The sequence below is a fragment of the Suncus etruscus genome, chromosome X (assembly GCF_024139225.1).
Source record: "Suncus etruscus isolate mSunEtr1 chromosome X, mSunEtr1.pri.cur, whole genome shotgun sequence".
NCBI classification, from domain to species: Eukaryota; Metazoa; Chordata; class Mammalia; order Eulipotyphla; family Soricidae; genus Suncus; species Suncus etruscus.
In genome coordinates, this window is record NC_064868.1 from 49,740,077 (window position 1) to 49,763,725 (window position 23,649).

The 23,649-nt window shown below is 46.9% G+C and overlaps 2 protein-coding genes and 1 non-coding gene across 8 annotated transcripts in view; 2 read left to right on the forward strand and 1 right to left on the reverse strand.

The window, feature by feature from the left end:
* The window catches only part of RBM10 (RNA binding motif protein 10), a 37,239-nt gene extending 25,501 nt beyond the window's left edge, over window positions 1-11,738 (forward strand). For 3 of the 6 annotated variants that reach the window (XM_049767175.1, XM_049767176.1, XM_049767179.1), the window contains 18 exons: window positions 537-623; window positions 3,988-4,048; window positions 4,180-4,356; window positions 4,889-5,049; window positions 5,220-5,317; window positions 5,404-5,491; window positions 6,060-6,246; window positions 6,375-6,514; window positions 6,601-6,718; window positions 6,807-6,898; window positions 8,363-8,527; window positions 9,826-9,975; window positions 10,087-10,152; window positions 10,233-10,421; window positions 10,504-10,578; window positions 11,025-11,131; window positions 11,209-11,338; window positions 11,420-11,738. In XM_049767175.1, coding sequence (XP_049623132.1) covers window positions 537-623; window positions 3,988-4,048; window positions 4,180-4,356; window positions 4,889-5,049; window positions 5,220-5,317; window positions 5,404-5,491; window positions 6,060-6,246; window positions 6,375-6,514; window positions 6,601-6,718; window positions 6,807-6,898; window positions 8,363-8,527; window positions 9,826-9,975; window positions 10,087-10,152; window positions 10,233-10,421; window positions 10,504-10,578; window positions 11,025-11,131; window positions 11,209-11,338; window positions 11,420-11,545 — 2,217 coding nt within the window. In that variant the 3' untranslated portion in view covers window positions 11,546-11,738. The remainder of the gene's footprint in view (window positions 1-536; window positions 624-3,987; window positions 4,049-4,179; window positions 4,357-4,888; window positions 5,050-5,219; window positions 5,318-5,403; window positions 5,492-6,059; window positions 6,247-6,374; window positions 6,515-6,600; window positions 6,719-6,806; window positions 6,899-8,362; window positions 8,528-9,825; window positions 9,976-10,086; window positions 10,153-10,232; window positions 10,422-10,503; window positions 10,579-11,024; window positions 11,132-11,208; window positions 11,339-11,419) is intronic. The other 3 variants (XM_049767177.1, XM_049767181.1, XM_049767178.1) reach the window with 2 other exon arrangements.
* Window positions 1-23,649, reverse strand: part of ELK1 (ETS transcription factor ELK1) — a 679,088-nt gene that overhangs the window by 115,268 nt on the left and 540,171 nt on the right. The gene's annotated exons all lie outside the window — the stretch shown is intronic.
* Window positions 15,153-15,258, forward strand: LOC126000319 (U6 spliceosomal RNA). Its single transcript, XR_007492668.1, has one exon. It is a non-coding gene; the product is annotated as a U6 spliceosomal RNA (small nuclear RNA).

Below are 23,649 nucleotides of genomic sequence, written 5' to 3' on the forward strand. Positions count from 1 at the left end.
AGAACCCAGCCAGCTATGCAAGACAGCCTCACAAGCAGGAACTTCCATCTTTTAAATATGGCTCTTTCTTTTTTCCCCTTCTCCAGCACTAGCGCTCGTGCGCTCTGCTCTCTCTTTCTCTTCCTCCCCTCCTTTCCTCCCCTCCCTATCTCCCTTCACTCCCAAGTATAGCCTTTGTAGTAGTGCTGGCCCTGGGTGTGGCCTGGCAGTGGCAGGTCCAAGTAGGGGGTTTTCCCTACTGTTCGGCAAGCATCGGCCAGCAGAGCACTCTGTGCCTGGTGGTGTGTGATCACTCATGTGCACGTGCATTTGTGCCACACGTGCCCGGAAAGGCAGCAAACCGCTGCATCTGAGGGCTATGGCGCCTCTTTACTCCCTCCTTCCCTTCCTTCTTCCCTTGTCCTTTCTCCAGCCTCCCTCCACTCCCTGTCCCTCATCCATCCAGCTGAAGGGCTCGCTCACTCTCTTCTCCTGTGCTGAGACGGTGCGAGGGGCACTGCTGCCCGGACCTCACTGCTGTCTGCTTTTTCCTGCAGCATTCCCTCAACATCCTGGGCCAGAAAGTGTCCATGCACTACAGTGACCCCAAGCCCAAGATCAATGAGGACTGGCTGTGTAATAAGGTACAGGGTTGGTGGGTGGAGGTTGCCATGGATAGACAGCAGCTGTAGTGGTAGCACCATCTCATCTCCCAGATGGAACTGGTCTTTACTTCTAAGTGGGCCCTTTTTCTTTTCTGAAGTCCTAGCTGACTTTTCAGCAGATAATGTCTATAAGCTAGTGATATGGCATGGTGTACACACTGACTTTCAGAGCTAAGCTGCAGTGAGAATAGAGTATGTCCAGATCTGCCTATTATGATTCTTGGGTCTAGGTTTTATTTTTGTTTTATTTATATTTTTGGTTTAAACACCATGGTTACAATGTTCATAATACAACAGTTCATGATTGAGAATGTGTAACAACCTTTACCAGTGGGCATTTCCCGCCACCAACATCAACAGTTTTCCTCTCATCCTCCATGATGCCCTCTTCCCTTCCACCGGCCATTCCCGCTTGCCTCTGAGTTAGGCATTTTACTTCAGTCTCTTTTCTTTTTGACAATGTGGTTTGTACTGCTGCTAATGAAGAGGTACCACGAATATCCCTTTCATATCAGACCCTTCTCTACTCTAACTGCACTCTCTGCTCTTTGTGGTAGGCTTCCTATCATGGACTAGTCCTCTTATTCCTCATATATATTGTCTGTGGACATCATCCCAACACTCTTTTATTTTCCTTATATCCCACAGATGAGTGATACTATTCTATGTTTATCCCTCTTTTTTTGACTCATTTCACTCAGCATAATACTTTCCATGTCCATGTATAAACAAATTTCATGACCATTTTTAACAGCTACATAGTATTCCATTGTGTCAATATAACACAGTTTCTTAAGCCACTCATCTGTTGTTGGGCACCTGGGTTGCTTCCATATTCTGGCTATTATAAGTAGTGCTGTGATGAACAGAGTATAGAGAGCTGGGTCTATGTTCTTAACCTCTCTTTGCCTCTCTTGCCCCCATGTCTGACACCCCCAAAAGTGGTTAGGAGGATTAAACTGTATATATTAGGGCCAGGGAGATAGCTCAAAGAACTTTAAGTGTATGGTTGGCACACAGGAGCCTGGATTTTATCCTCGGCACTGCAAGGCTCTAGGCATCCTGCCAGGAGAAGCCCCTATGCTCTGTGGGGTATGGTTCAACTAAAGAAAGCTCTGTGTAGAGATTAACAGCTTGAACTTCAGCCCCCAGTCAGCAAAATTTAAGTGTCTGCTATTATTGAATGGTGCTCTAACCAATGCAAGTCCGCCAGAAGATAAGGGTATAAGTTTTTGCAGTTATTCCCTTAGATGAGAAAAGTACAGAGGTGGGATCATGAGGGTGGAGCCATGACCTTCAGTTATTATGTCTTGTTCCTAATCTAGGTTACAGTTGACTTCCGCCCTAGGATCAGATCCATGAGATCACTCACACCTCCGTAGCCGTAAGCCTATTGGCAGTTGACCCTTAGGTGGAGGATTGATTGCTTAAGGAGAGGAAGAATGGTTCCTCCCCAGGAACAGATGATGTGTATGCTTGTTACAGTAAATCAGAGGGCAGATAGGCTGTGTCTGAAGTAAGTCAGACTGACTACGGCATTCCATTTCTTGTGTTTTCACATGATCCTCAAAACATTTTTTCTTTTTTTCTTCCAATTGTTTTTTTTTGTTTGTTTGTTTGTTTTGTGGTACTCACACCAAGTGCAAGAGCCCACAGTGAGGCATATACCCACGCCACTGAACTACTTCTCTACCTCCTTCAACTCCTGTATCTTGCCTCCTCTTAGTCATCAAGTTCTGTGCTTCCATCCCATAAATGCTGCCCCCTCATTCTCACTGCTCAAACACGCTCCCCCACCAGGTATTTTTCAGCTACCCCTCTTGCATGTTGACTTGTTTGCTGCTGCTTTGTCCAACATCTCAATCTGATGCATTCCTCTAAAGTTCTTCTAAAGTACTTCCAACTGCTTTACTCCTTTTCTACTTAAACACTACCATCACCACCACCTCTCTTATGTCTCAGCTTGTCAGTTCAAGACTATATATAGCTGCATTTTTGTTCTCCAGCCTCAGCTTTTGTCTTTTCTTCTTACCAACCTCAGAAAATCTCTTATACCCTTTGGTAACACTAACTTCCCGGCCAAACCAAACCAAACTGTTGGACCTTCCAGATCAAACATTTGACTTTGCCCAACTGAGAAAGCTGTACCTCCTCTTGGTCCATTATTTTCCTCAAGCCTCTGTTGGTTACTATCCCACATGGACAGGCCTGCCCTCTGCTACAGTCAGCTCCCTATTATTTGGTCTTTGGGTGTGGGCCACAAGTGTGTAGGTTGGACTTGACACAGAAGCAATGTTCTGAGGTTGAGGCAGATGCCGCAGAAGGAGAAGGTGTCTCCAGAAGTGGGAATTAATGAAGGCAGATTTCTCAAGGAAATCTTCGTCCTTGAGATAAAAGAAAGGTGGGCAATTTACAAGACAGAGGTTGCTGTTTTTTAATAGAAATGTTAAAATACTGAGGAGGCTAGCTTAGGAAAAGAAATTTGCTAAAGAAAACAATGGGGGTGTGGGTGTAAAAAAAAAGAAAAAAAGAAAACAATGGGGGGCTGGAGAGATAACATGGTGGTAAGGTGTTTGCCTTGCATGCAGGACAGTGGTTCAAATCCTGGCATCCCAGATGGTCTCCCGAGCCTGCCAGGAGTGATTTCTGAGCATAGAGTCAGGAGTAACCCCTGAGTGCTGCTAGGTGTGACGAAGGAAGGAAGGAAGGAAGGAAGGAAGGAAGGAAGGAAGGAAGGAAGGAAGGAAGGAAGGAAGGAAGGAAGGAAGGAAGGAAGGAAGGAAGGAGGGAGGGAGGGAGGGAGGGAGGGAGGGAGGGAGGGAGGGAGGGAGGGAGGGAGGGAGGGAGGGAGGGAGGACCCAAAGAAAAGAAAAGAAAAGAAAAGAAAAGAAAAGAAAAGAAAAGGCTGGAAGGAAGGCTAGCTGGCTGGCTTTGCCTTGCATGTGGCCTACCCAGGTTCAATCCCCAGCATTCCACATGGTCCCTCAGGCCTGTCAGGAATAATTTCTGAGTGTAGAGCCAGGAGCCACCAGCTGTGGCCCAAACCCTCCTCCAAAAAAGAATACAAGGGGACCATTCTTGGGTGTTAGTAATTTGATTCTTATAAAGAGATAAATGTGTTGTTGGTTTTTAAGCTGAGGGAATGGCACTGAGGATAATGTTGAGCCCCTGTAAAAGGAAGCTCTGCCAGACTGAATGACTGCCAGAGCCCCCTGCTATCCCTAATGGTCCAAAGATCTTCCTGCCCTACCCCTTGTGGGGTTTTCAGAGGATCTCCAAGATCAAACTTTAGAGAGTACGGTAGAAATTCCCCTTAACTGATGGCTTGGCCTGTGCCTCACAGTGTGGAGTCCAGAACTTTAAACGCCGGGAGAAGTGCTTCAAATGTGGAGTGCCCAAATCAGGTGAGGAGTTCCCTGCTCCCCTACCTGGGATGTCAGAGGGAGGAAGGAAAAAGTAGAGGGGTAGTGCTCATGGAGGAGGGTGACCTGTCCCCCAGTCCCTGCCGCTTTGTCATCAGCCTATCTTCTCACAGAGGCAGAGCAGAAGCTGCCACTGGGTACAAGGATGGATCAGCAGACACTACCGCTGGGTGGAAGGGAACTGAGCCAGGGTCTACTTCCTCTGCCTCAGCCCTACCAGGCCCAGGGAGTGATGGCATCCCAGGCTCTGTCCCAGGGCTCAGAGGCAAGCTCAGAAAATGCCAATGACAGTGAGTCATTTGTTCCTCCTTTCTCTACCCTAGGGTGTCTAGGCTGGGCTTTAATGACAGTAGTACAGGGGGCTAAGGTCCTTACCTTCAGTGTGTCTGACTGGGTTCGATCCAGCCCTACAGATGGTCCCCAGAGTGTCTCCAGGAGTGGCCCTGGATGCAGAGCCAAGGAGTAAGCCCCCAGAATACCCCTCCCACACTGGCCAAAAAAAAGAGTTGGTGGTGACCAGGACTTAGTCCTCCTACAAGTCTCCACCTTGTGGAGGGATAATATGCTGTGAGAAGGAGCACAGGAGAAAAGCATCACCAAGTTCGACTTGAGTCAAGGCCTGTTGGAATGATTCTCAATGGATGAGCAACTGAGCTGAAACAGACTGAGAAGCAGGGTTTGGCCTGGGGGGAATTGATAAAAGGAAGCAGTAGAATGAGATATCAGGCTAGAGACAAAAGATAAAAAAAAAAGATAAAAAAATCAGTATTTGGGGAGGGGGGGGATCAGAATGTCATCATAACATTGGGTTCCTTCACACAGCCATCATACTGCGCAACCTGAACCCACACAGCACCATGGACTCCATCCTGGGGGCTCTGGCACCCTACGCAGTGCTGTCTTCCTCCAATGTTCGGGTTATCAAAGACAAACAGACACAGCTGAATCGTGGCTTTGCCTTCATCCAGCTCTCCACCATCGTGGTGAGGGCGGCACAGGGGGGGGCCGGGCAGCTGGGGTCCCGGCCCCCGGGGTGAGGAGGTGGAGGGCTCACTCTGACCCAAGTCCTCCCACGCGGCCCAAGCCTGGAAATGGGGCAATGGAGCCGGGGACCTCCCCGGGCCTGACCCTTCTGCTCCCCCATCTCTCCCAGGAGGCAGCCCAACTGCTGCAGATTCTACAGGCCCTGCATCCGCCTCTCACCATTGACGGCAAGACCATCAACGTTGAGTTTGCCAAGGGCTCTAAGAGGTCAGGGCTCCTCGGGTGTCCCCGCCTAGCCTGCCCCCCTGCTTGGGGCCTCTCATCTCACTCCCAGTCTCTGACATCCTCCCCAGGGACATGGCCTCCAACGAAGGCAGTCGCATCAATGCTGCCTCTGTGGCCAGTACTGCCATTGCTGCGGCCCAATGGGCCATCTCACAGGTACTCAAAGACTCCTCTGCCCCCAGCATTCCTGTACCTGAACTGCCTCACCTTCTTATGCCCTCTCTGCAAACAGGAGGACTGTCTTACTGTTATAGTTCTTCTGTGAACCTCAAGCCCCTTCTCATGCTTGCTACCTCAGCTTAAGGGACCTCTCCTTATTGCAGTTCCTAACCAGTTGCCTCCTCCTAGGCTTTTGTTTTTGACACCCTGGTGGCTGCTTTGGTCTCATAACTATATTAAATGGGATCCTGTGACTGAATGGAAAGATATCAGAGGAGAGACACAGAAAGAGAGGATGGCCTCTTCCCGAGTCTCCCCTTTAGCACTCACACTCATACTGCCACATAACTATACACTATAGTATATACTATATACATATACTATACACATACTCTTGGAGCATTTTGGTGTGCATGTGTGTTCTGCCCCGCTCTGCTATAATTGGGCTGCATGTTTTCTGTCTGATAGATACAATACCCTCAGCAGAGGGCTGGGGCTTCTTAGGAGTTCCCAGTACTGTGTTCTCCCTCTTCTGCTAATGAGTTCATTCCACCTGCCCCCTTAGGCCTCCCAGGGTGGGGAGGGTGCCTGGGCCACCTCCGAGGAACCTTCCGTCGACTACAGCTACTACCAGCAGGACGAGGGCTATGGTGGTAGCCAGGGCACAGAGTCGTCCCTCTATGCCCATGGCTATCTCAAGGGCAGCAAGGGCCCTGGCATGTCTGGAACCAAAGGGGACTCAGGAGGAGCAGGTGAGCCCCTATATCTCCCTGACCCCTCCTGGTAGATCAGCAGGCATTGGGTCTAGGCCTGTCACTCACAGGCCACTTGTTCTCCCCCCCACATTTCCCATTATGGCCCATCCCATCCCTTATAACAGGTTCAGACACTTCCCTTGAATTGGGAGCTGACACTGTGTCACTGCAAGCTTTCTCCCGTGCCCAGCCTAGTGGTGCCCCTGGCATCTACCAACAGTCGACTGATGCCAGCAGCACACAGGGTGCTGCTGCGAACAGCCAGGTAAGGATACTAAAGGGGACCTACTGGGGAGCATGAGGTGCCTTGGATGATACTGAGTCCTTTTTCCTGTCTGGCCCTGTGATCAGTCATACACCATCATGTCACCCGCTGTGCTCAAATCTGAACTCCAGAACCCAGCCCATTCCAGTTCAACCCTGCCACCAGCCAGCAGTCCCAATGCACAGGAGTCCTACAGCCAGTACCGTGAGTGGCCCGGGTCTATAGGATGCTAGGGATTGGGGAATATCTTCCTAAAGCAGAGGAATGTGACTCCCCCCGTTTCTTCCCCCAGCTGTTCCTGATGTCTCTACCTATCAGTATGACGAAACATCGGGCTACTACTATGATCCCCAAACTGGCCTCTATTATGACCCTAATTCCCAGGTAATATGGCAGAACAGTACTGAACCTGCTGGTTTTTTTCTCTTTACATTTTTTGTATTTTTTTATTTCTACTTAATGTTCATATGACTGTTCATACCATACCACCACTCCTTCCCCACAGCCTGCGAATATAACAGGCCCATTTAAAGTTAGGTAGAGTTTGGATATCTTGATAGTGTTGTTGACTTTGGTTTGGATATTTAGTACTGTCCTTTGTTTTCAGTCTTCACTAGTGCACCTGAGACTGCTTGACTCTGGCCCCATCTTTTCAGTTTTTGTTTTGTTTTCCTCTTCCATTCAGTTTCTTTCCTTCTTCTTGGTATACTCTGGGGCTAAGGGTGTTCAAGACAACTCCCATTTAGACCATCACATTTCTTCATGCAGTTATTCTAAATACCACATATACGTGATATCATTCTTTTTTATTAATATTTTTTATTAATGCCATCACATAAGTTGTTGTTTATATTGCAAGTTGTTTCAGGTATTAAAATGTTCCAACTCAGATCCTACCACCACTGTGACTTTCATCCAGTTTCCCACCCACCACCCCAATGTGCCTCCTTCAGACACAAATGTACTTCATATTATTTGATACAACACAACGGCAAATAGAATGATCAAAACTTAGATTAGGGGGTCAGAGAGATAGCATGGAGGTAAGGTGTTTGCCTTGCATGCAGAAGATTGGTGGTTTGAATCCCGGCATCCCATATGGTCCCCCGAACCGAGCCGGCCAGGAGCAATTTCTGAGCATAGAACCAGGAGTAACCCCTGAGCGCTGCCGGGTGTGACCCCCCCCCAAAAAACACCTTAGATTAGGGTCCGTAATGATAGTACAGGCAGGGCAGGGCATTTGCTTTACACACAGCCCAGCTGGGTTCAATCCCTGGCACTCCATATAGTCTCCCAAGCATCACTCCCTGAAACAGAAATTTTTTTAGATTTTAGTTCAATAATTGTCAATTTTTAATAATTGTTATATCTCTCAATGGTGTTGCTAAAGTCATTGAGGATTTACTGGGTTGTGGTTGGTGCCAGTTGAGCCTTCTGTGCTACTGTTTAGGCTCATTGAGTTTGGTGGTCTGCTATGCAACTTTTCCATCAGCTTTGCCATAATCATACTGGGCTCACACTATTATGAAATTTTGAAGTATGTAGCCATGTGGTCCAGGATCTATATAGGTTGGAACAATTTGCTCCTTTGATGATTTGATAAGGTTTTGTTTGGAGCTGGGATGATTGTCATATGTAGCTGTAGCCTCCTGTATCTTTAGGCAGAAAGGAGAGTCTGCCCATTCCCATTCTGAGATGGCCTCAGAGTTCTCAGCTAGGCTAGTCTACCTGGGAAGATTCAGCAACCATCAGGTTCTTTAGGAGTTAGTTGTGAATGGTCTGTTTTTCTGCTGGCAAGATCTGACCTTTCTGTTTCATCATTCCTTCATGCCCCTCTCTGCCCATCAGTATTACTACAATGCTCAGAGCCAGCAGTACCTATATTGGGATGGGGAAAGGAGGACCTATGTTCCTGCCCTGGAGCAGTCTGCTGATGGACATAAGGAGACAGGTGCTCCCTCAAAGGAAGGCAAAGAGAAGAAGGAGAAGCACAAGACCAAGACAGCCCAGCAGGTAAACATGGTGACCCAGTAGTCACTGGTTAGTTGTGAGATATCTTCCAGTGGCTTTAGTTCTTATTTCTTTATTTTTCCGGCCACACCCTGTGACGTTCAGGGGTTACTCCTGGCCATGCACTCAGAAATCGTTCCTGACTTGGGGGACCATATGGGACACCAGGGAATCGAACTGCGGTCCGTCCTAGGCTAGCGCACGCAAGGCAGATGTCTTATGGCATGTGTCACCACTCCAGCCCCATAGTTCTTATTTCTGACCCTTAGCTGCTGAGTCGAGGTGGTGGACGGCAAAATTGACTACGGCAGTAATTGTGCTCAAGTACACCCAACTCTGCTCTTTGATGCCTAATTTTGAGCTGAACCGTTTCCTTAATACACAGCTAGGCTGCTTGCCTACCTTCCTGAGGTGGCTAGTGCCATCTAAGTAAGCCTTGCTAGCTTTCCTGACCCCCAGTGGAAATCTCTCGCTGCATATGGCTTGACTTGAAGTCAGACTAGCCTTGCCTGTGAAAATCAGTGGGCATGCTGCATATTGCATTGGGCTTATGAGATGATCACAGGAACAGCTGTTAAGGTGTCTTGAAACATCGGACCATTGGAAGCAACCTTAGTGTATATTTGTAGAGTGAGTGACCATCTGGTTGTGGAGCTTAGAAGCACACACAGTATGCCCCGGGTTGAATGGAGGGCATATACTATGGAATAATATCTCTAGTATCCATTAAAATTATTCAAATACTTGAGGCTGGAGTGGTGGTGCAAGCGGTAAGGCATCTGCTTGCACGTGCTAGCCTAGGATGGACCCCAGTTCAATTCCCAGGCATTCCATATGCTCCCCCAAACCAGGAGCAATTTCTGAGTGCATAGCCAAGTTCAAATACTGGAGCTGTAGGAAGAACTTTGGGTAGGGCACTTGCCTTGCAGTTTGATCCCGGCCATCCCATAAGGCCCCCTGAACACTGTCAGGCATAATTCCTGTGTGCAGAACTGGGAGTAAACCCTGAACATCACTGGGTATAGGTGTGTTCCCAAAACAAAAAAATTATGCAAGGAAAAAAAATCCCACATATCTTAGAGAAATCCAGTAAAAAAAACCAGTAAATATTATTACTGTCTGAGTATATGCCATCCAGGAGAATAGGGCAGAGAGGGACTGAATAAAGCTCAGAGTGACAATATGCCAGAGACATGACAACTGTATTTGAGTCTGTGGGGCTGCCAGGGGCCAAAAAGGCAGTGACTGGAGTTGATGGCCCCAGAAATTGAACTCTTCTGAGTCTCTCTGCTCACCTTTAGATTGCCAAGGACATGGAACGCTGGGCCAGAAGCCTAAATAAGCAAAAAGAAAACTTTAAAAACAGCTTCCAGCCCATAAGCTCCCTTCGAGACGATGAAAGGCGGGAGTCAGCCACTGCAGATGCTGGATATGCTATCCTTGAGAAGAAGGTGTGTTGATGCCACCCTGCTATACCTCCCTTCATACATATATACTGATCATCTTAGCTTCCCTTCCTTTCTCTTATGGCCTCTCTGAATCTGTGTGTTTCTCCATCCCAGGGAGCACTTGCTGAGAGACAGCACACCAGTATGGACCTTCCCAAACTGGCCAGCGATGACCGCCCAGTGAGTGCCCAGGGTGGCAAGGAAGGGGTAGGGGCTGGAATCACTACAGGCCTGACTTTCACTATTACCACCCCCTATAGAGCCCTCCACGGGGCCTGGTTGCAGCCTACAGTGGGGAGAGTGACAGTGAGGAGGAGCAGGAGCGTGGGGGTCCGGAGCGCGAAGAGAAGCTCACTGACTGGCAGAAGCTGGCCTGCTTGCTCTGCCGACGCCAGTTTCCCAGCAAGGAGGCACTCATCCGACACCAGCAGCTTTCTGGTCTCCACAAGGTGACTGAGGGAGGCTTGACAGGATCATTGTCACCTGACCCCGAGGTCCAGCCATTTCACTCCTTCTGTTGTTCCCATGCAGCAAAACCTTGAGATTCACAGGCGAGCCCACCTGTCAGAAAATGAACTGGAAGCACTTGAAAAGAATGACATGGAGGTGAGGAATGAGTGACCCCTTTCTGGGCTTCTTCCCGTGTTTCTTCCCAAGTACTATCCTTAGGAGCTGGTTTTTCTCCTCAGCTTATAGCCTATTTTGTCTCTGTCTCTGGGAGGCCTCTTCCTAGTTCGACCATGCTGGTGACTTATGCTCATGACCCCACACTTTTTTTTGTTTTTGGGTCACACTCAGCTGTGCTCAGGAGTTACTCCTGGCTCTACACTCAGGAATCACTCCTAGCAAGCTCAAGGGACCATATGGGGTGCTGGGATTCAAACCACCAACCTTCTGCAGGCAAGGCAAATGCCTTACCTCCATGCTATCTCTCTGGTCCTGACCCCACACTTCTTAGCTGGGTCCAGCTTCTAGTGGATGTGCCTCCCCTACCTGGGCTATGTTTCCTGGAAATAGTGGCCTAGTGCTCCCAATCACTCACATACTTTCAGCAAATGAAGTACCGTGATCGAGCTGCTGAGCGCAGAGAGAAGTATGGCATCCCGGAGCCACCAGAACCCAAGAGGAGGAAATATGGTGGCATGTCTGCAGCTTCTGTGTGAGTTTTCAGGGTCAAGAGAGGGGTTTTGACCAAGAGAAGGTCAGTAATTCATACTGTCACACTCTCCTCTTTAGGGATTTTGAACAGCCTACACGGGATGGGCTGGGCAGTGACAACATTGGCAGTCGCATGCTCCAGGCCATGGGCTGGAAAGAGGGCAGTGGCCTGGGCCGCAAGAAGCAAGGCATTGTGACACCCATTGAGGTGAGTCTTCTTGCTCTTTGCTGTATCCTGCCATCTACCCAGCCCCTTGCTAATTTGACCAAATGTATCTCCCTTTCATAGGCCCAGACACGGGTGCGAGGCTCAGGCTTGGGTGCCCGAGGCAGCTCTTACGGTGTCACTTCAACTGAATCTTACAAGGAGACTCTGCACAAGACAATGGTGACCCGCTTCAATGAGGCCCAGTGAGCATCTGTTGGGGTTCCAGCCCAGGGCAGGGGAGAATGAAATGTTGTTAGTTGGTCTAAGTGGGGTCCTGTGCCTGTCTTCCAGCCCATTCCCCAACCAGAGGACCTAATCAAGTCAAACTTTGAGTTGGTGATTTTTCTTGAAACTGGGCTGTGATCGTGTTCTTTTGTAATAAAAGCTAAAATGTCTGCAATTTGCATGTCTCTCTCATTCCCAAGCATGCTTTATAACCCACATAGCCAAGGGCACAAGTACCAGTAGACAAGGCAGGTGGGTGGCAGTGGTGGAGTGGTGGCATTTGCAGAGCCGGGTGTGGGGTGGCTGTCACATCTGTGGGAAGAGGGCATTATGTGAGGTGCTCGCTTGTGCCACAGCCTATAAAAATCCTGATTACAGCTTCTTGTTGGTAGATGTAACAGGTCCTATTTCTTAGTAAATGGGATACCACTAGGACACTATCAGCCTGAAGTTCCTGATTTGGTGGGGTTAAAAGCCGGGCTAGAAACCTCCCACACCCCCAGCTAATAGCCTTGGTGTCCCCAGTTTGACTTGGTGTAAAATCGCAATGTTCACCCCTTTTGACTCTCCCCATATCTGGAGGAAACACCTGAGGCACCTCCAAGTGCCTTATCAGCCATCATCCTGGCCCCAGCTGCTCTGAGCCTTCCACTGATGATCTGACCCAGGGGTGGGGCAGGGCAGTTGGAGATAGGTAAAATCAAGTGCACCAATTATGGGCTGTTCATCTTGAGGGTTTATTTTGTTTTGGTTTTGGGGTTTTTTTTTTTGGGGGGTCACACCCTGCAGCACTCGGGTTACTCCTGGCTCTGTGCTCAGAAATCGCTCCTGGCAGGCTCAGGGACCTTATGGTATGTCTGTACGGGGCTGGCCCTGTGTAAGGCAAATGCCCTATCGCTGTGCTATCGCTTCGTCCCCTCATTTTGAGTTCTTGGATCCACCTTTGTCCTCATTATGGCTTTACCACACCTGGTGATTCCCAGGCATATGTGCTCTCAGCACAGGTCTGCCTGCTACTGGGGCTACTCTTGATCAGCTTCAGATGGATATCAAATAGCCTCCAGATACACATGCTTTTGAACCAGGTAGTTGTGTAGGAAAAGCAGTTGTTGCAAAGTTCCTCTTCTATTTGTATGCCTTGTTCCATAGCCCTGTACTAGTTGTAAGAGATAGTTAGAAGGAGGGGGGGCTGGCATGGTGGCGCTAGAGGTAAGGTGTCTGCCTTGCAAGTGCTAGCCAAGGAAGGACTGAGGTTCGATCCCCGGCGTCCCATATGGTTCCCCAAGCCAGGGGCAATTTCTGAGCGCTTAACCAGGAGTAACCCCTGAGAATCAAAAGGGTTTGGCAAAAAAACCCACAAAAAATGGAGGGGCTAGTGGTGGCAGTTGTGCTGAGCTTGAGCGGCAGTTTTGTGGTAAGTATTGGTGGGTAGGAAAGAAATATGAAATAGAAAGAGGGCACCCATGGACAGAAGAAATAGTACAGCCGATAACATGTTTGCCTTGCATCACTGATCTTGGTCTTTATGTAACTTTTCTATCAGATTTTCTGGATCCTATTGACTGACACTATGAAATATTGGGGTATGGATATATAGATATGAAGCAAATTGGTAGGTTGGCAGTTTGATAAGGTTAAATTGTGGAGCCTTTTCTATCTGAGGGTGTAAGGTATGGCTCTGGGCTTTAGGCTGCTGTGCCTTCATATATTCCTAGAAACACTTGCAAAGCAGGCCCTCGGTCCTTTGAGCTATCTCCCTAACTCTGATATAATTTATTGGGGTGGGTATTGATTGGGATACTCTCAGTGCTCTGGGACTACTGGCTCTACTCAGGAGTACGGTGCTTGGGGAGTATAGGTTCCAGGGATAGTGCTGTACCTACTGCTCTGGCCCCATTGCTTTTTAAAATTATTTTATTGTGATCAAAGTGAATTACAAATTTTTCACAGTAATATTTAAGGTACATAGTGACAATGAATTAGGGCCATTCCCACCACCAGTGTTGTCCTCCCTCCACCCCTGTTCCCAGCATGCATCCCATAACTCCTCCCTTTGCCCCCTAGGCTGCTAGTGTAATAGGTTCCCTTTGTGTTGTTGTAGATTGGGTATAGAATCTGTTGTCCTGGACTTTGGGTTTGGTATTTTGGTCTGATCATTTTTTATTTTCACTCAATGTTCATACGACTGGTTGCTCCTGGTATAATCCATTTTTTCCCCTCAATTTATAAGGAAGAACAAGATGATTCAAGTTCTGTGGTTCTGTTGGGAAAAAGAAAAGAAAAAGAAAAAAAGCAGAGAGGAGTCCGCCTAGAGCAGGGGTTCTCAAACTTTTTAAACAGGGAACCAGTTCACTGTCCTTCAGACCTTTGGAGGGCCGGACTATAGTTAAAACAAAAATTATGAACAAATTCCTATGCACACTGCATATATCTTATTTTGAAGTGAAGAAACAAAACAGAAACAAATACAATATATGGCCCATGGTTCGAGGACCACAGGTCTAGAGGGTATAAATATCAATTAAAAAAAAAGGGATGGGGCCGGAGCAATAATACAGTGGTAAGGCGTTTGCCTTGCATGCAGCCAACATAGGATGGACGGCAATTCGAATCCCGGCATTCCATATGGTCCCCCAAGCCTGCCAGGGTTGATTTCTGAGCACAGCCAAGAGTAACCCCTGAGCACTGCTGGGTGTGACCACTCCCCCAAAAAAAGAAAGGGAGGGGGTGGAGAGAGAACACAGCGGTAGGACATTTATCGATCCAGAACAGTCGGTGGTTCGAATCCCAGCATCCCATATGATTCCCTGTGCCTGCCAGGAGTGATTTCTGAGCTCAGAGCAAGGAGTAACCCCTGAACATCTCCAGGTATGACCCAAAAACAAAACAAAAGAAAAGGGGAAGAAAGAAGAAAAAAAGAAAAACAAAAAAACCCAGGCAAAACAAGCAATGACGAACAACACAACAGCAGCAAAAAAAAATCAACAAAAAACCTACAACCACAAGGAAGAAAAAAAGAAGGGGGAAAAAAGAAAAAAGATAAAAAGGAAGGAGGGCTGGTGTGGCGAGGCTTTGTGGGTTTTTTGTTTGTTTTGGCACAGTAAGTATTGGGGAAATTAGAAAGGAAATTCCCTTCGCCCACAGGGAGTAAGACCTGAGCACATACAGGTATGTTCCCCCCCTCCAAAAAAGATAATTTCAACAACAGAAAAGCAAATTTTGGGGTCGGAGAGATAGCATGGAGGTAAGGTGTTTACCTTGCATGCAGAAGGTCGGTGATTTGAATCCTGGCACCCCATATGGTCCCCTGAGCGCTGCTGGGTGTGACCCAAAAACCAAAAAGAAAAAAAAGTAAAGCAAATTTTAGGGGCCGGAGAGATAGCACAGCAGTAGGGCATTTGCTTTGCATGTGGCCGACTGGGGACAGACTCAGTTTGATTCCTGGCATCCCATATGGTACCCCAAGCTTTCCAGGAGCAATTTTTGAGCGCAGAGCCAGGAGCAACCCTTGAGCATCACCAGGTGTGACCCAAAAACCAATCAATCAATAAACTGCTTTAAAAAGAAGAAAAAGAAAAGCAAATTTTGAGTGCTTATTTCAGCAGCACATATACTAAAATTGAAATGATATAGAGAAGATTAGCATGGCTCTGTGCAAGGATGACATGCAAATTCATGACGCATTCCATATTTAAAATATTTGAGCACCATATGGTAAGTACAGTAGTGATACCAGTAGAGATGCCTGGTGACTTACATTAAGTTGGGAGGAAAAAGGAAAGAACCGGCTGCTTTGTCTCTCCACCTCCACCACTCAGGAACAGCTGCAAGGTACAGGACTGATAAAAGTCTGCTATGAGCTCCTGTATGGCATGAACAGCAAGTCCTGCCAGGACCACTAGGCAGCCATCAAGCTGTACCTGGCATGCAGTTGTTTCTGCCCAGTATGGTAGTTGATTGCTTTTTTTGTTTTTGTTTGTTTTTTGGGGGAGGACACACTTGGTGGCCCTCAGGGGTTACTCCTGGCTCTACGTTCAGGCTTTTCTTAGGAGAGAAACTCAAGAGAATATGGGCCTCTCCTAAGGTAGAGAGAGCCCTGGTAGGAAACCCAGCATTAAAGTACAAATGTGAGTTACATGTACATATGGGTCAGTGTTCATAGGCCCAGAGAGAACATGTGTGTTCCTTTGTTCCAAGTTGATTTATATAGGGTTTCTTCTAAACTGTCCAGTGTGAGGCTTTCTACCCAGGTAAGAGTCCTGTTACGGTTGCCAGGAATTATTAATTCATCTTTGACTCTCTTTTCCTGGTCTTTGTTCCTGTTGGAACTTCTCTTAATCAGGCCTTTAGTTCCTGTATCCATGGGGTGTGTTGTGTTATCCCTAGGGCTAGGAACGAGAGTCACATCTTCAAATTCTATTTCTTCATTTTATTATGCCCAAGAACATCTTTATTACTTCTCAAGAACTCATTGCTATGGGGGAGTGAACGTCCCTATCTACCTGCTTGTTTCAGTTGAAAAGCATTTGCTTTGCACATGGCTGACTTGGATTGATATCCAACATCCCATATGGTCCCCGCTCCAGGAAAGATTTTTGATTGCCAGAGCCAGGAGTTAGCTGTGAATACTATGTACCTGTGCCAAAGAAAGGGGAATAAAAAGAATGTTATAAGTAAAGTTCATGAGTCCAACAGCTAGGGATATGAGTCAAGTGGCTGAAGGTCCCTAGAACACTGCTTGGTGTTACCCCCACTCATACATCAGAATAATTCATGAAACCATACTTAAATTTAGTATTTGTTAATTAATAAAAGAACACATAAATCAGGGGACTCAAACTCAATTTACCTGGGGGCCGTAGGAGGCAAAGTCGGGGTGATCCTTGAGTGCAAAGTCAGTAGTAAGCCTTGAACATTGGGGGTTGTGACCCGAACAACTAAAACAAAACAAGATTCCTCTAGGGCAGGGCCACAAAATGTTGTACGGAGGGTCGCAAACGGCCTTCGGGCTGCGAGTTTGAGACCCCTGACCTAAATGAAGATAAATATATTTTTATTTGGGGGGATTGGTGCTCAAGGCTCACTCTTGACTTTGCTCAAGAATAATTCTTGGGGGCCAGAGAGATAGCACAGCGGTAGGGCATCTGCCTTAGATGCTGAAGGATGGTGGTTCAAAACCCGGTATCCCATCTGGTCCCCTGAGACTGTCAGGAGCAATCGATTTCTGAGTGTAGAGCCAGGAGTAACTCCTGAACACTGCCGGGTGGGACCCAAAAACCAAAAATACCCAAACAAAACAAAACAAAAAGAATAATTCTTGGGTGCTGAAGCGATAACACAGTGAGTAGGGCATTTGCATTGCACATTGCTGAGCCAGGTTTGATCCCTGGCATTCTATAGAGTTGCCCAAGCCTTCCAGGAGTGATTTCTGAATACAGAGGCAAGAGTAATGCCTGAACACTGCCAAGGATGGCCCAGAAACAATATTAACTCTTGGTGCTCAGGGATATACGTGGTTACAGGGGTCAAGCAACATCACACAAGGCAAATACCATACCCTGTACTGTCTCCAACTCAGAATTGTGTTGTTTTGTGCCATTTTGACAGTGCTCAGGAGTTACTCCTGGTTCAGCACTCAGAAATCACTTCTCACAGTGGTGGGGAAATCCTATAGGATGCCAGAGGTCTAAACTGGCTTGGCCACGTGCAAAGCAAATACCCCACGTGCTGTAAATCTCTTTTACCCAAGCCCAGGAATCTAGTAAAATGTTAATCATTAATTTTAGAATAATCATGGAGGTTGTTTTCCCATGGATATTAAAACTAGTGGTTAAACTTTGAAGATACTTGTAGGTGTTCAGGAGCTACTCTTGTGCTGTGCTTGAGAATCACTCCCAGATGTACTCAGGAAACCAGTGTTGGAGTTCCTAAAATCATGTGTTCCAGTCAGTTCAGCTATATCCACAGCTCAACTAGTGGTTCCACTTTGTGCTTTTTTGTTTGTTTTTGGGCCACACCCAGTGATGCTCGGGGGTTACTCCTGGCTCTGCGCTCAGAAATAGCTCCTGGCTTGGGGGACCATATGGAACTCTGGGGGATCGAACCATGGTATGTCCTAGGTCAGCTCGTGCAAGGCACATGCTCAATGGCTTGCATAGTGGTTCCACTTTGAGATATTTTTTGTGGGAAGATTTGGGGCCACACTCAGCAATGCTTAGGATCTACTCCAAATTCTATGCCCAGGGGTCACTTCTAGAGATACTGTTTGTACAATATGCAGTGCTAAGGATCAAATTATCATTGGCTGCATTCAAGGCAAATGATTAACCAAAAATGTATGCCAAAAATAATTAGAACCTCAATAGGTAGTATCAGCCAAACACAAATAGGAACATTTGGGGCTAGAGCTATGGTCCAGTGGGTAGAGCACTTGCATTGCATGTGGCTGACCTTTCTTTGATCGCTGGCATTTTATATGGTCACCTGAGCACAGCCAGGAGTAATTTTGAGTGCAAAGACAGAAGTAACCCCATGAGCATCACAGGGTATGATGAATAAATTAATGAAACTTTAAGCCTGTATCTGGAGTTATGTCTCACTGATAAGAGTGCATGCCTTAGTGCTAGATCAAAGTACATGGAGAGGTTTGTTTGCCTCGCACTCTTTTGACTGAGGTTTGATCCTGTCCCTGACCCTGACCCTGACCCAGACCTTCCAGAGTAATTTGCACCTCCCAGAGTAATTCCTGGGAGTTGAGAGCCAGGAATCAACCTCGAGCTACCATGTTGTGAACCAGAGCTGTGCCATGACACAGTTCAGGCCTGAACCTAGGAAAACAAAACAGATCAGGCATGCCACATGAGATGCACTGCTTAATCTAACATCTGCTTTGCTTATATGTGCCTTGAATAAATATGGTCATGTGCCTTGAATACTCAGTCTAAAAATATATAAATTGTGTACCTACCCCATGCCCAGGGTTCCAAATCTCTGACTTGGTGGGTCCTCAACGCTCCAAATCCTTTTGACTTGTGGGCCCTCAATACTTAGTCTTAATAAATCTATCCTTATACTCTCATTCCTGTGTCCTCTGTTCTGTGTGGTGACTGACCACTGAACATATTAAGCCACCAAGATTGCTGGCTCCAAGTCTCTCTGACTTGTGGTCCTTCAGAGCTCCAAGTCCCTTTGACTTGTGAACCCTCAGTGTTGAGTCTTGATAAATCTATCTCTGTCCTATCCACTCTGTGTCTCCTGTCTGTATATCGACTGGCCACCTAACAATGTGGCCAAAACAAAAACAGACTTAAAAAAAGAGTACATGCTTTGAGGCTAGAAAGATAGGACAGCTTTACAAACAAATGACTTGGATTTGATTACCTACACACAATCATATGATCCTGAGAGTCCCAGGTTATCCCCAAAACAAACAAGTGCATGCTGCGTGCATGTGACACTATAAACCCTACCCTGCCACACCACCATAGTTGGTTACTTTTCTCCATAGCACTTCTTTTTATTTGGTTTGGGGACATGGCTGACTCAGAGTTTATTTCTAGCTCATTGACCATTTCTTTTTTTTATTTATTTTTTTTAATATTTTTTTTTTTTGGTTTTTGGGCCACACCCGGCGGTGCTCAGGGGTTACTCCTGGCTGTCTGCTCAGAAATAGCTCCTGGCAGGCACGGGGAACCATATGGGACACCGGGATTCGAACCAACCACCTTTGGTCCTGGATCGGCTGCTTGCAAGGCAAACACCGCTGTGCTATCTCTCCGGGCCCTCATTGACCATTTCTAGTGGGGCTCAGGTGACCCTAATGATGCTGGGAATTGTTATGTGGCTGGTCACCACACAGATCAGAGGCCACGGAGTAGAGGACAGATAGGTTTATTAAAATTCAGTGCTGGGGCTGGAGCGGTGGCACAGTGGTAGGGTGTTTGCCTTGCACTTGGCTAACCTAGGACGAACTGCGGTTGGATCCCCTGGCGTCCGATATGGTCCCCCAAGCCAGGAGTGATTTCTGAGTGCATAGTCAAGAGTAACCCCTGAGCATTACAAAGTGTGGCCCCAAAACCAAAGGAAAAAATATCAGTGCTCGGGGGAAAAAAAGCCCAGTGCTGAGGGTGCACAAGTAAAGGGACTTGGAGCCTGAAATCTCAGCAGAATCTCCATATATAATATAATCTCCAGGTGGCCAGTTGCCATGCAGAATAGAGACACAGAGATGAGAGTATAAGGATAGGTTTATCCTTGCAGTGCTGAGGGCCTGCAAGTCAAAGGGACTTGGAACAATCTCAGTATGTTAGGTGGCTGGTCACAGCGCAGAACAGGACAGAATGAAGAGGACAGAGATAGGTTTATTAAGATTCAGTGTTGGGCCCGGAGAGATAGCACAGCAGCGTTTGCCTTGCAAGCAGCCAATCCAGGACCAAAGGTGGTTGGTTCGAATCCTGGTGTCCCATATGGTCCCCCGTGCCTGCCAGGAGCTGACAGCCAGGAGTAACCCCTGAGCACCGCCGGGTGTGACCCCCCAAAAAAACAAACAAACAAAAAGATTCAGTGTTGACGGGGCCGGAGATAACATAGCATTTGCCTTGCATGCAGAAGGTCGGTGGCTTGAATCCTGGCATCCCATATGATCCCCTGAGCCTTCCAGGAGCAATTCTTGAGCATAGAGCCAGTAGTGATCCCTGAGCGTGGCTGGGTGTGACCCAAAAACCAAAAAAAATAAAAAAAAGATTCAGTGTTGATATCCTGAAAGTAAAAGGTACTTAGAGCCTGAGCATGGGGTAGGCATACAGTTGATATATTTCAGCCTGCTTATTTAAGGTACATCTGTATTTCTAAGCAAAGCAGTTAGATTAAGCCTTGCATAGTGTTTATGAACTCTATCTGCTTGTTCTCTTCCAGAGGGGAGGGTTGGTGCTTCTAATCTTGTTCTGGGCACTGGGTCTTCATTTTCTTTTCCTAGGTTCAGGCCTGAACTATGTAATAACACTGTTCTTTAGCCCCTATCAGTGGTCCTCAAACTATGGCCCACGGGCCACGTATTGTTTTGTATCTGTTTTGTTTCTTCATTGCAAAATAAGATATATGCAGTGTGCATAAGAATTCGTTCATAAGTTTTGTTTTTACTATAGTCAGACCCTCCAGTGGTCTAAGGGACAGTGAACTGGCCCCGTTTAAAAAGTTTGAGGACCCCTGCGGCCTAGATAATACTTCTTAACATTTTTTTGTTTGTTTGTGGGCCACATATAGTGATGCTCAGGGGTTATTTCTGGCTTTGTATTCAGGAATTATTTCTGAATGGGATGCCGGAGTTGGTACCTGTGTCTACTACATGCAAGTCAGCTCCCTTAACTGCTATATGATCTCTCTGGCCCCACTTCTTTTTTTTTTTTTTTTGGTTTTGGGGCCACACCCAATGACATTCAGGGGTTACTCTCAGCTATGTACTTAGAAATCATGGGGCTGGAGTGATAATGCAGAGGTAGAGTGTTTGCCTTGTATGTGGCTGATCCAGGATGGACCTCAGTTAGATCCCCAGATTCCCTTATGGTCCCCCACACCAGGAACAATTTCTGCGTGCAGAGCCAGGAGTAACCCCTAAGGATCACCGGGTGTGGCCCAAAAACCAAAACCAAACCAAAACCAAAACAAGCAAAACAAGAAAATTGCTCCCAGCTTGGAGGGCCACATGGGATGCTGGGGATCAAATCCAGGTCCGTCCTGGGTCAGCCACATGCAAGGCAAATGCCCTTCCACTGCGCTATTGCTCTGGCCCCTGACCCCACTTCTTTACTTCTAACAGTCTATATACTTTCTTTACTATGTTGAATCATTCACTAGACTGATAACCCTATGAAAGAAGATAAGGACTTTGTTTACCTTGTTCACCACTGTATACCCAATGCATTGACCAAGCTTTTGCACACAGTGCACCTTAGAAGTAGGAATAAATACATATACCACAACTGTTTGAATCACTTTCATTCTGAAGATTACAGTTAAAAATGATAAGAGGACCACAGTGAAAGCACAGTGGGTAAGGCACTTGCCTTGTGTGAGGCCTGTCTTGCTTTTCATTCTATATGGACCCTTGAGTACAAAACACAAAGTAACCCCTGAGCACCACTGGGCATGGAAAAAAACTGAAGAAAGAAAATAGAAATAAAAAGAAGAGATTGGGGCCAGAGAGAGCACAGCAGTAGGGCATTTGCCTTGAATGCAGCCGATCTTGGACAGACTGTGGTTCGAATCCCGGCATCCCATCTGGTCTCCCATGCCTGCCTGGAGCAATTTCTGAGCACAGAGCCAGGAGAAATCGTTGAGCACTGCCGATGTCACCCAAAAACCAAAAAATAAAAAATAAAAACGAAAACAAAAAATCAAAAAAAGAAAAAGAAAAGATAGGCTAGAGAGAGTACAGAGATTAAGATATTTGTTTTGCAAGTAGTTGATGCTGTTGTGATTTCAGCATACTATAGGGTCCTTGAAGTGCTGGCAAGAGTGATCACTGAGCAGAGTCAGAAATAAGTCCTAAATAATGTGGGCTGAGTCCCAAAACCCAAAATAAAATAGAAAAGAGACTAATATTACATTGTATTAAAAAATAGCAAAATGGGGCCCAGAGAGATAGCACAGTGGCATTTGCCTTGCAAGCAGCCGATCCAGGACCTAAGGTGGTTGGTTCGAGTCCCGGTGTCCCACATAATCCCCTGTGCCTGCCAGGAGCTATTTCTGAGAAGACAGCCAGGAGTAACCCCTGAGCACTGCTGGGTGTGGCCCAAAAACCAAAAAAAATAGCAAAATGACCCATTAGAAAAAAGATAAGGACAGAAGATACAGTACAGATAGTACAGCCTTGCACACAGTCCACCCAGGTTCAATCTCCAGCATCCCATATAGTCTTCTGAGCCCACTGGGAGTGATTTCTGAGTGCAGAGCCAGGAGTGACACCAGGTGTGGCCAAAAACAACAACAACAACAACAACAACAAGAAAATAGGTAAGGGGCCGGGCGGTGGCGCTAAAGGTAAGGTGCCTGCCTTGCCTGCGCTAGCCTTGGACGGACCGCGGTTTGATCCCCCGGTGTCCCACATGGTCCCCAAAGCCAGGAGCAACTTCTGAGCGCATAGCCAGGAGTAGCCCCTGAGCATTACCGGGTGTGGCCCAAAAATAAAAATAAAAAAAAAAGAAAATAGGTAAGTTGGGGCCCGAGTGATAGCACAGTGGTAGGGCATTTACCTTGCATGCATCCGACCTGGACAGACCTGGGTTCGATCCTCAGCATCCCATATGGCCAGGAGAGATTTCTGAGTGCAGAGCCAGGAGTAACCCTTGAGCGCCACCAGTTATGGCCTAAATAAATAAATAAATGGGTAAGGTCTGGGATGTGGCACAGGAATAGATCAATATTTCATACAAGCAAAACTCTGGCTTCAGTCCTCAGTCCTTCAAAGAAACAAACAAAACATAACAACAAAGAAATAAATAACATGAACAGAAAATTTCTAGAAATAGGGGCCGAGTAGGTGGTGCTGGAGGTAAGGTGTCTGCCTTGCAAGCGCTAGCCAAGGAAGGACCGCGGTTCGATCCCCCGGCGTCCCATATGGTCCCCCCAAGCCAGGAGTAACCCCTGAGCCTCAAACGGGTGTGGCCCAAAAACCAAAAAAAAAAAAAAAAAAAAAAAAGAAAATTTCTAGAAATAAGTGTAGGGGCCAGGGTTGTAGCTTAGTGGTAAAGCACACACCTGCCTTATGTATGTGTGAGGTACTGAATCTGATCCCTGATACTACAAAAAATAGCAAAAGGCAAAGGACAAAACATAAAATAAAACAAAGCAAAATCCAAATGCAAATATCTTTACACCTACAAAACAGATGCCCAATCTCACCCTAATAAGATAAATACTAATTCAGAAACATCCAAAGTTATTTTGGGGGGGCACATCTAGCCTGAAATCGAACCCAGGTTAGCCTCATGCAAAGCAAACAGACATCACATCCAATGTTTGTTTATTTTTGTGCCACACTCAGCGGCGCACTCCTGGCTCTGTGTTCAGAAATCACTCCTGGGGCTGGA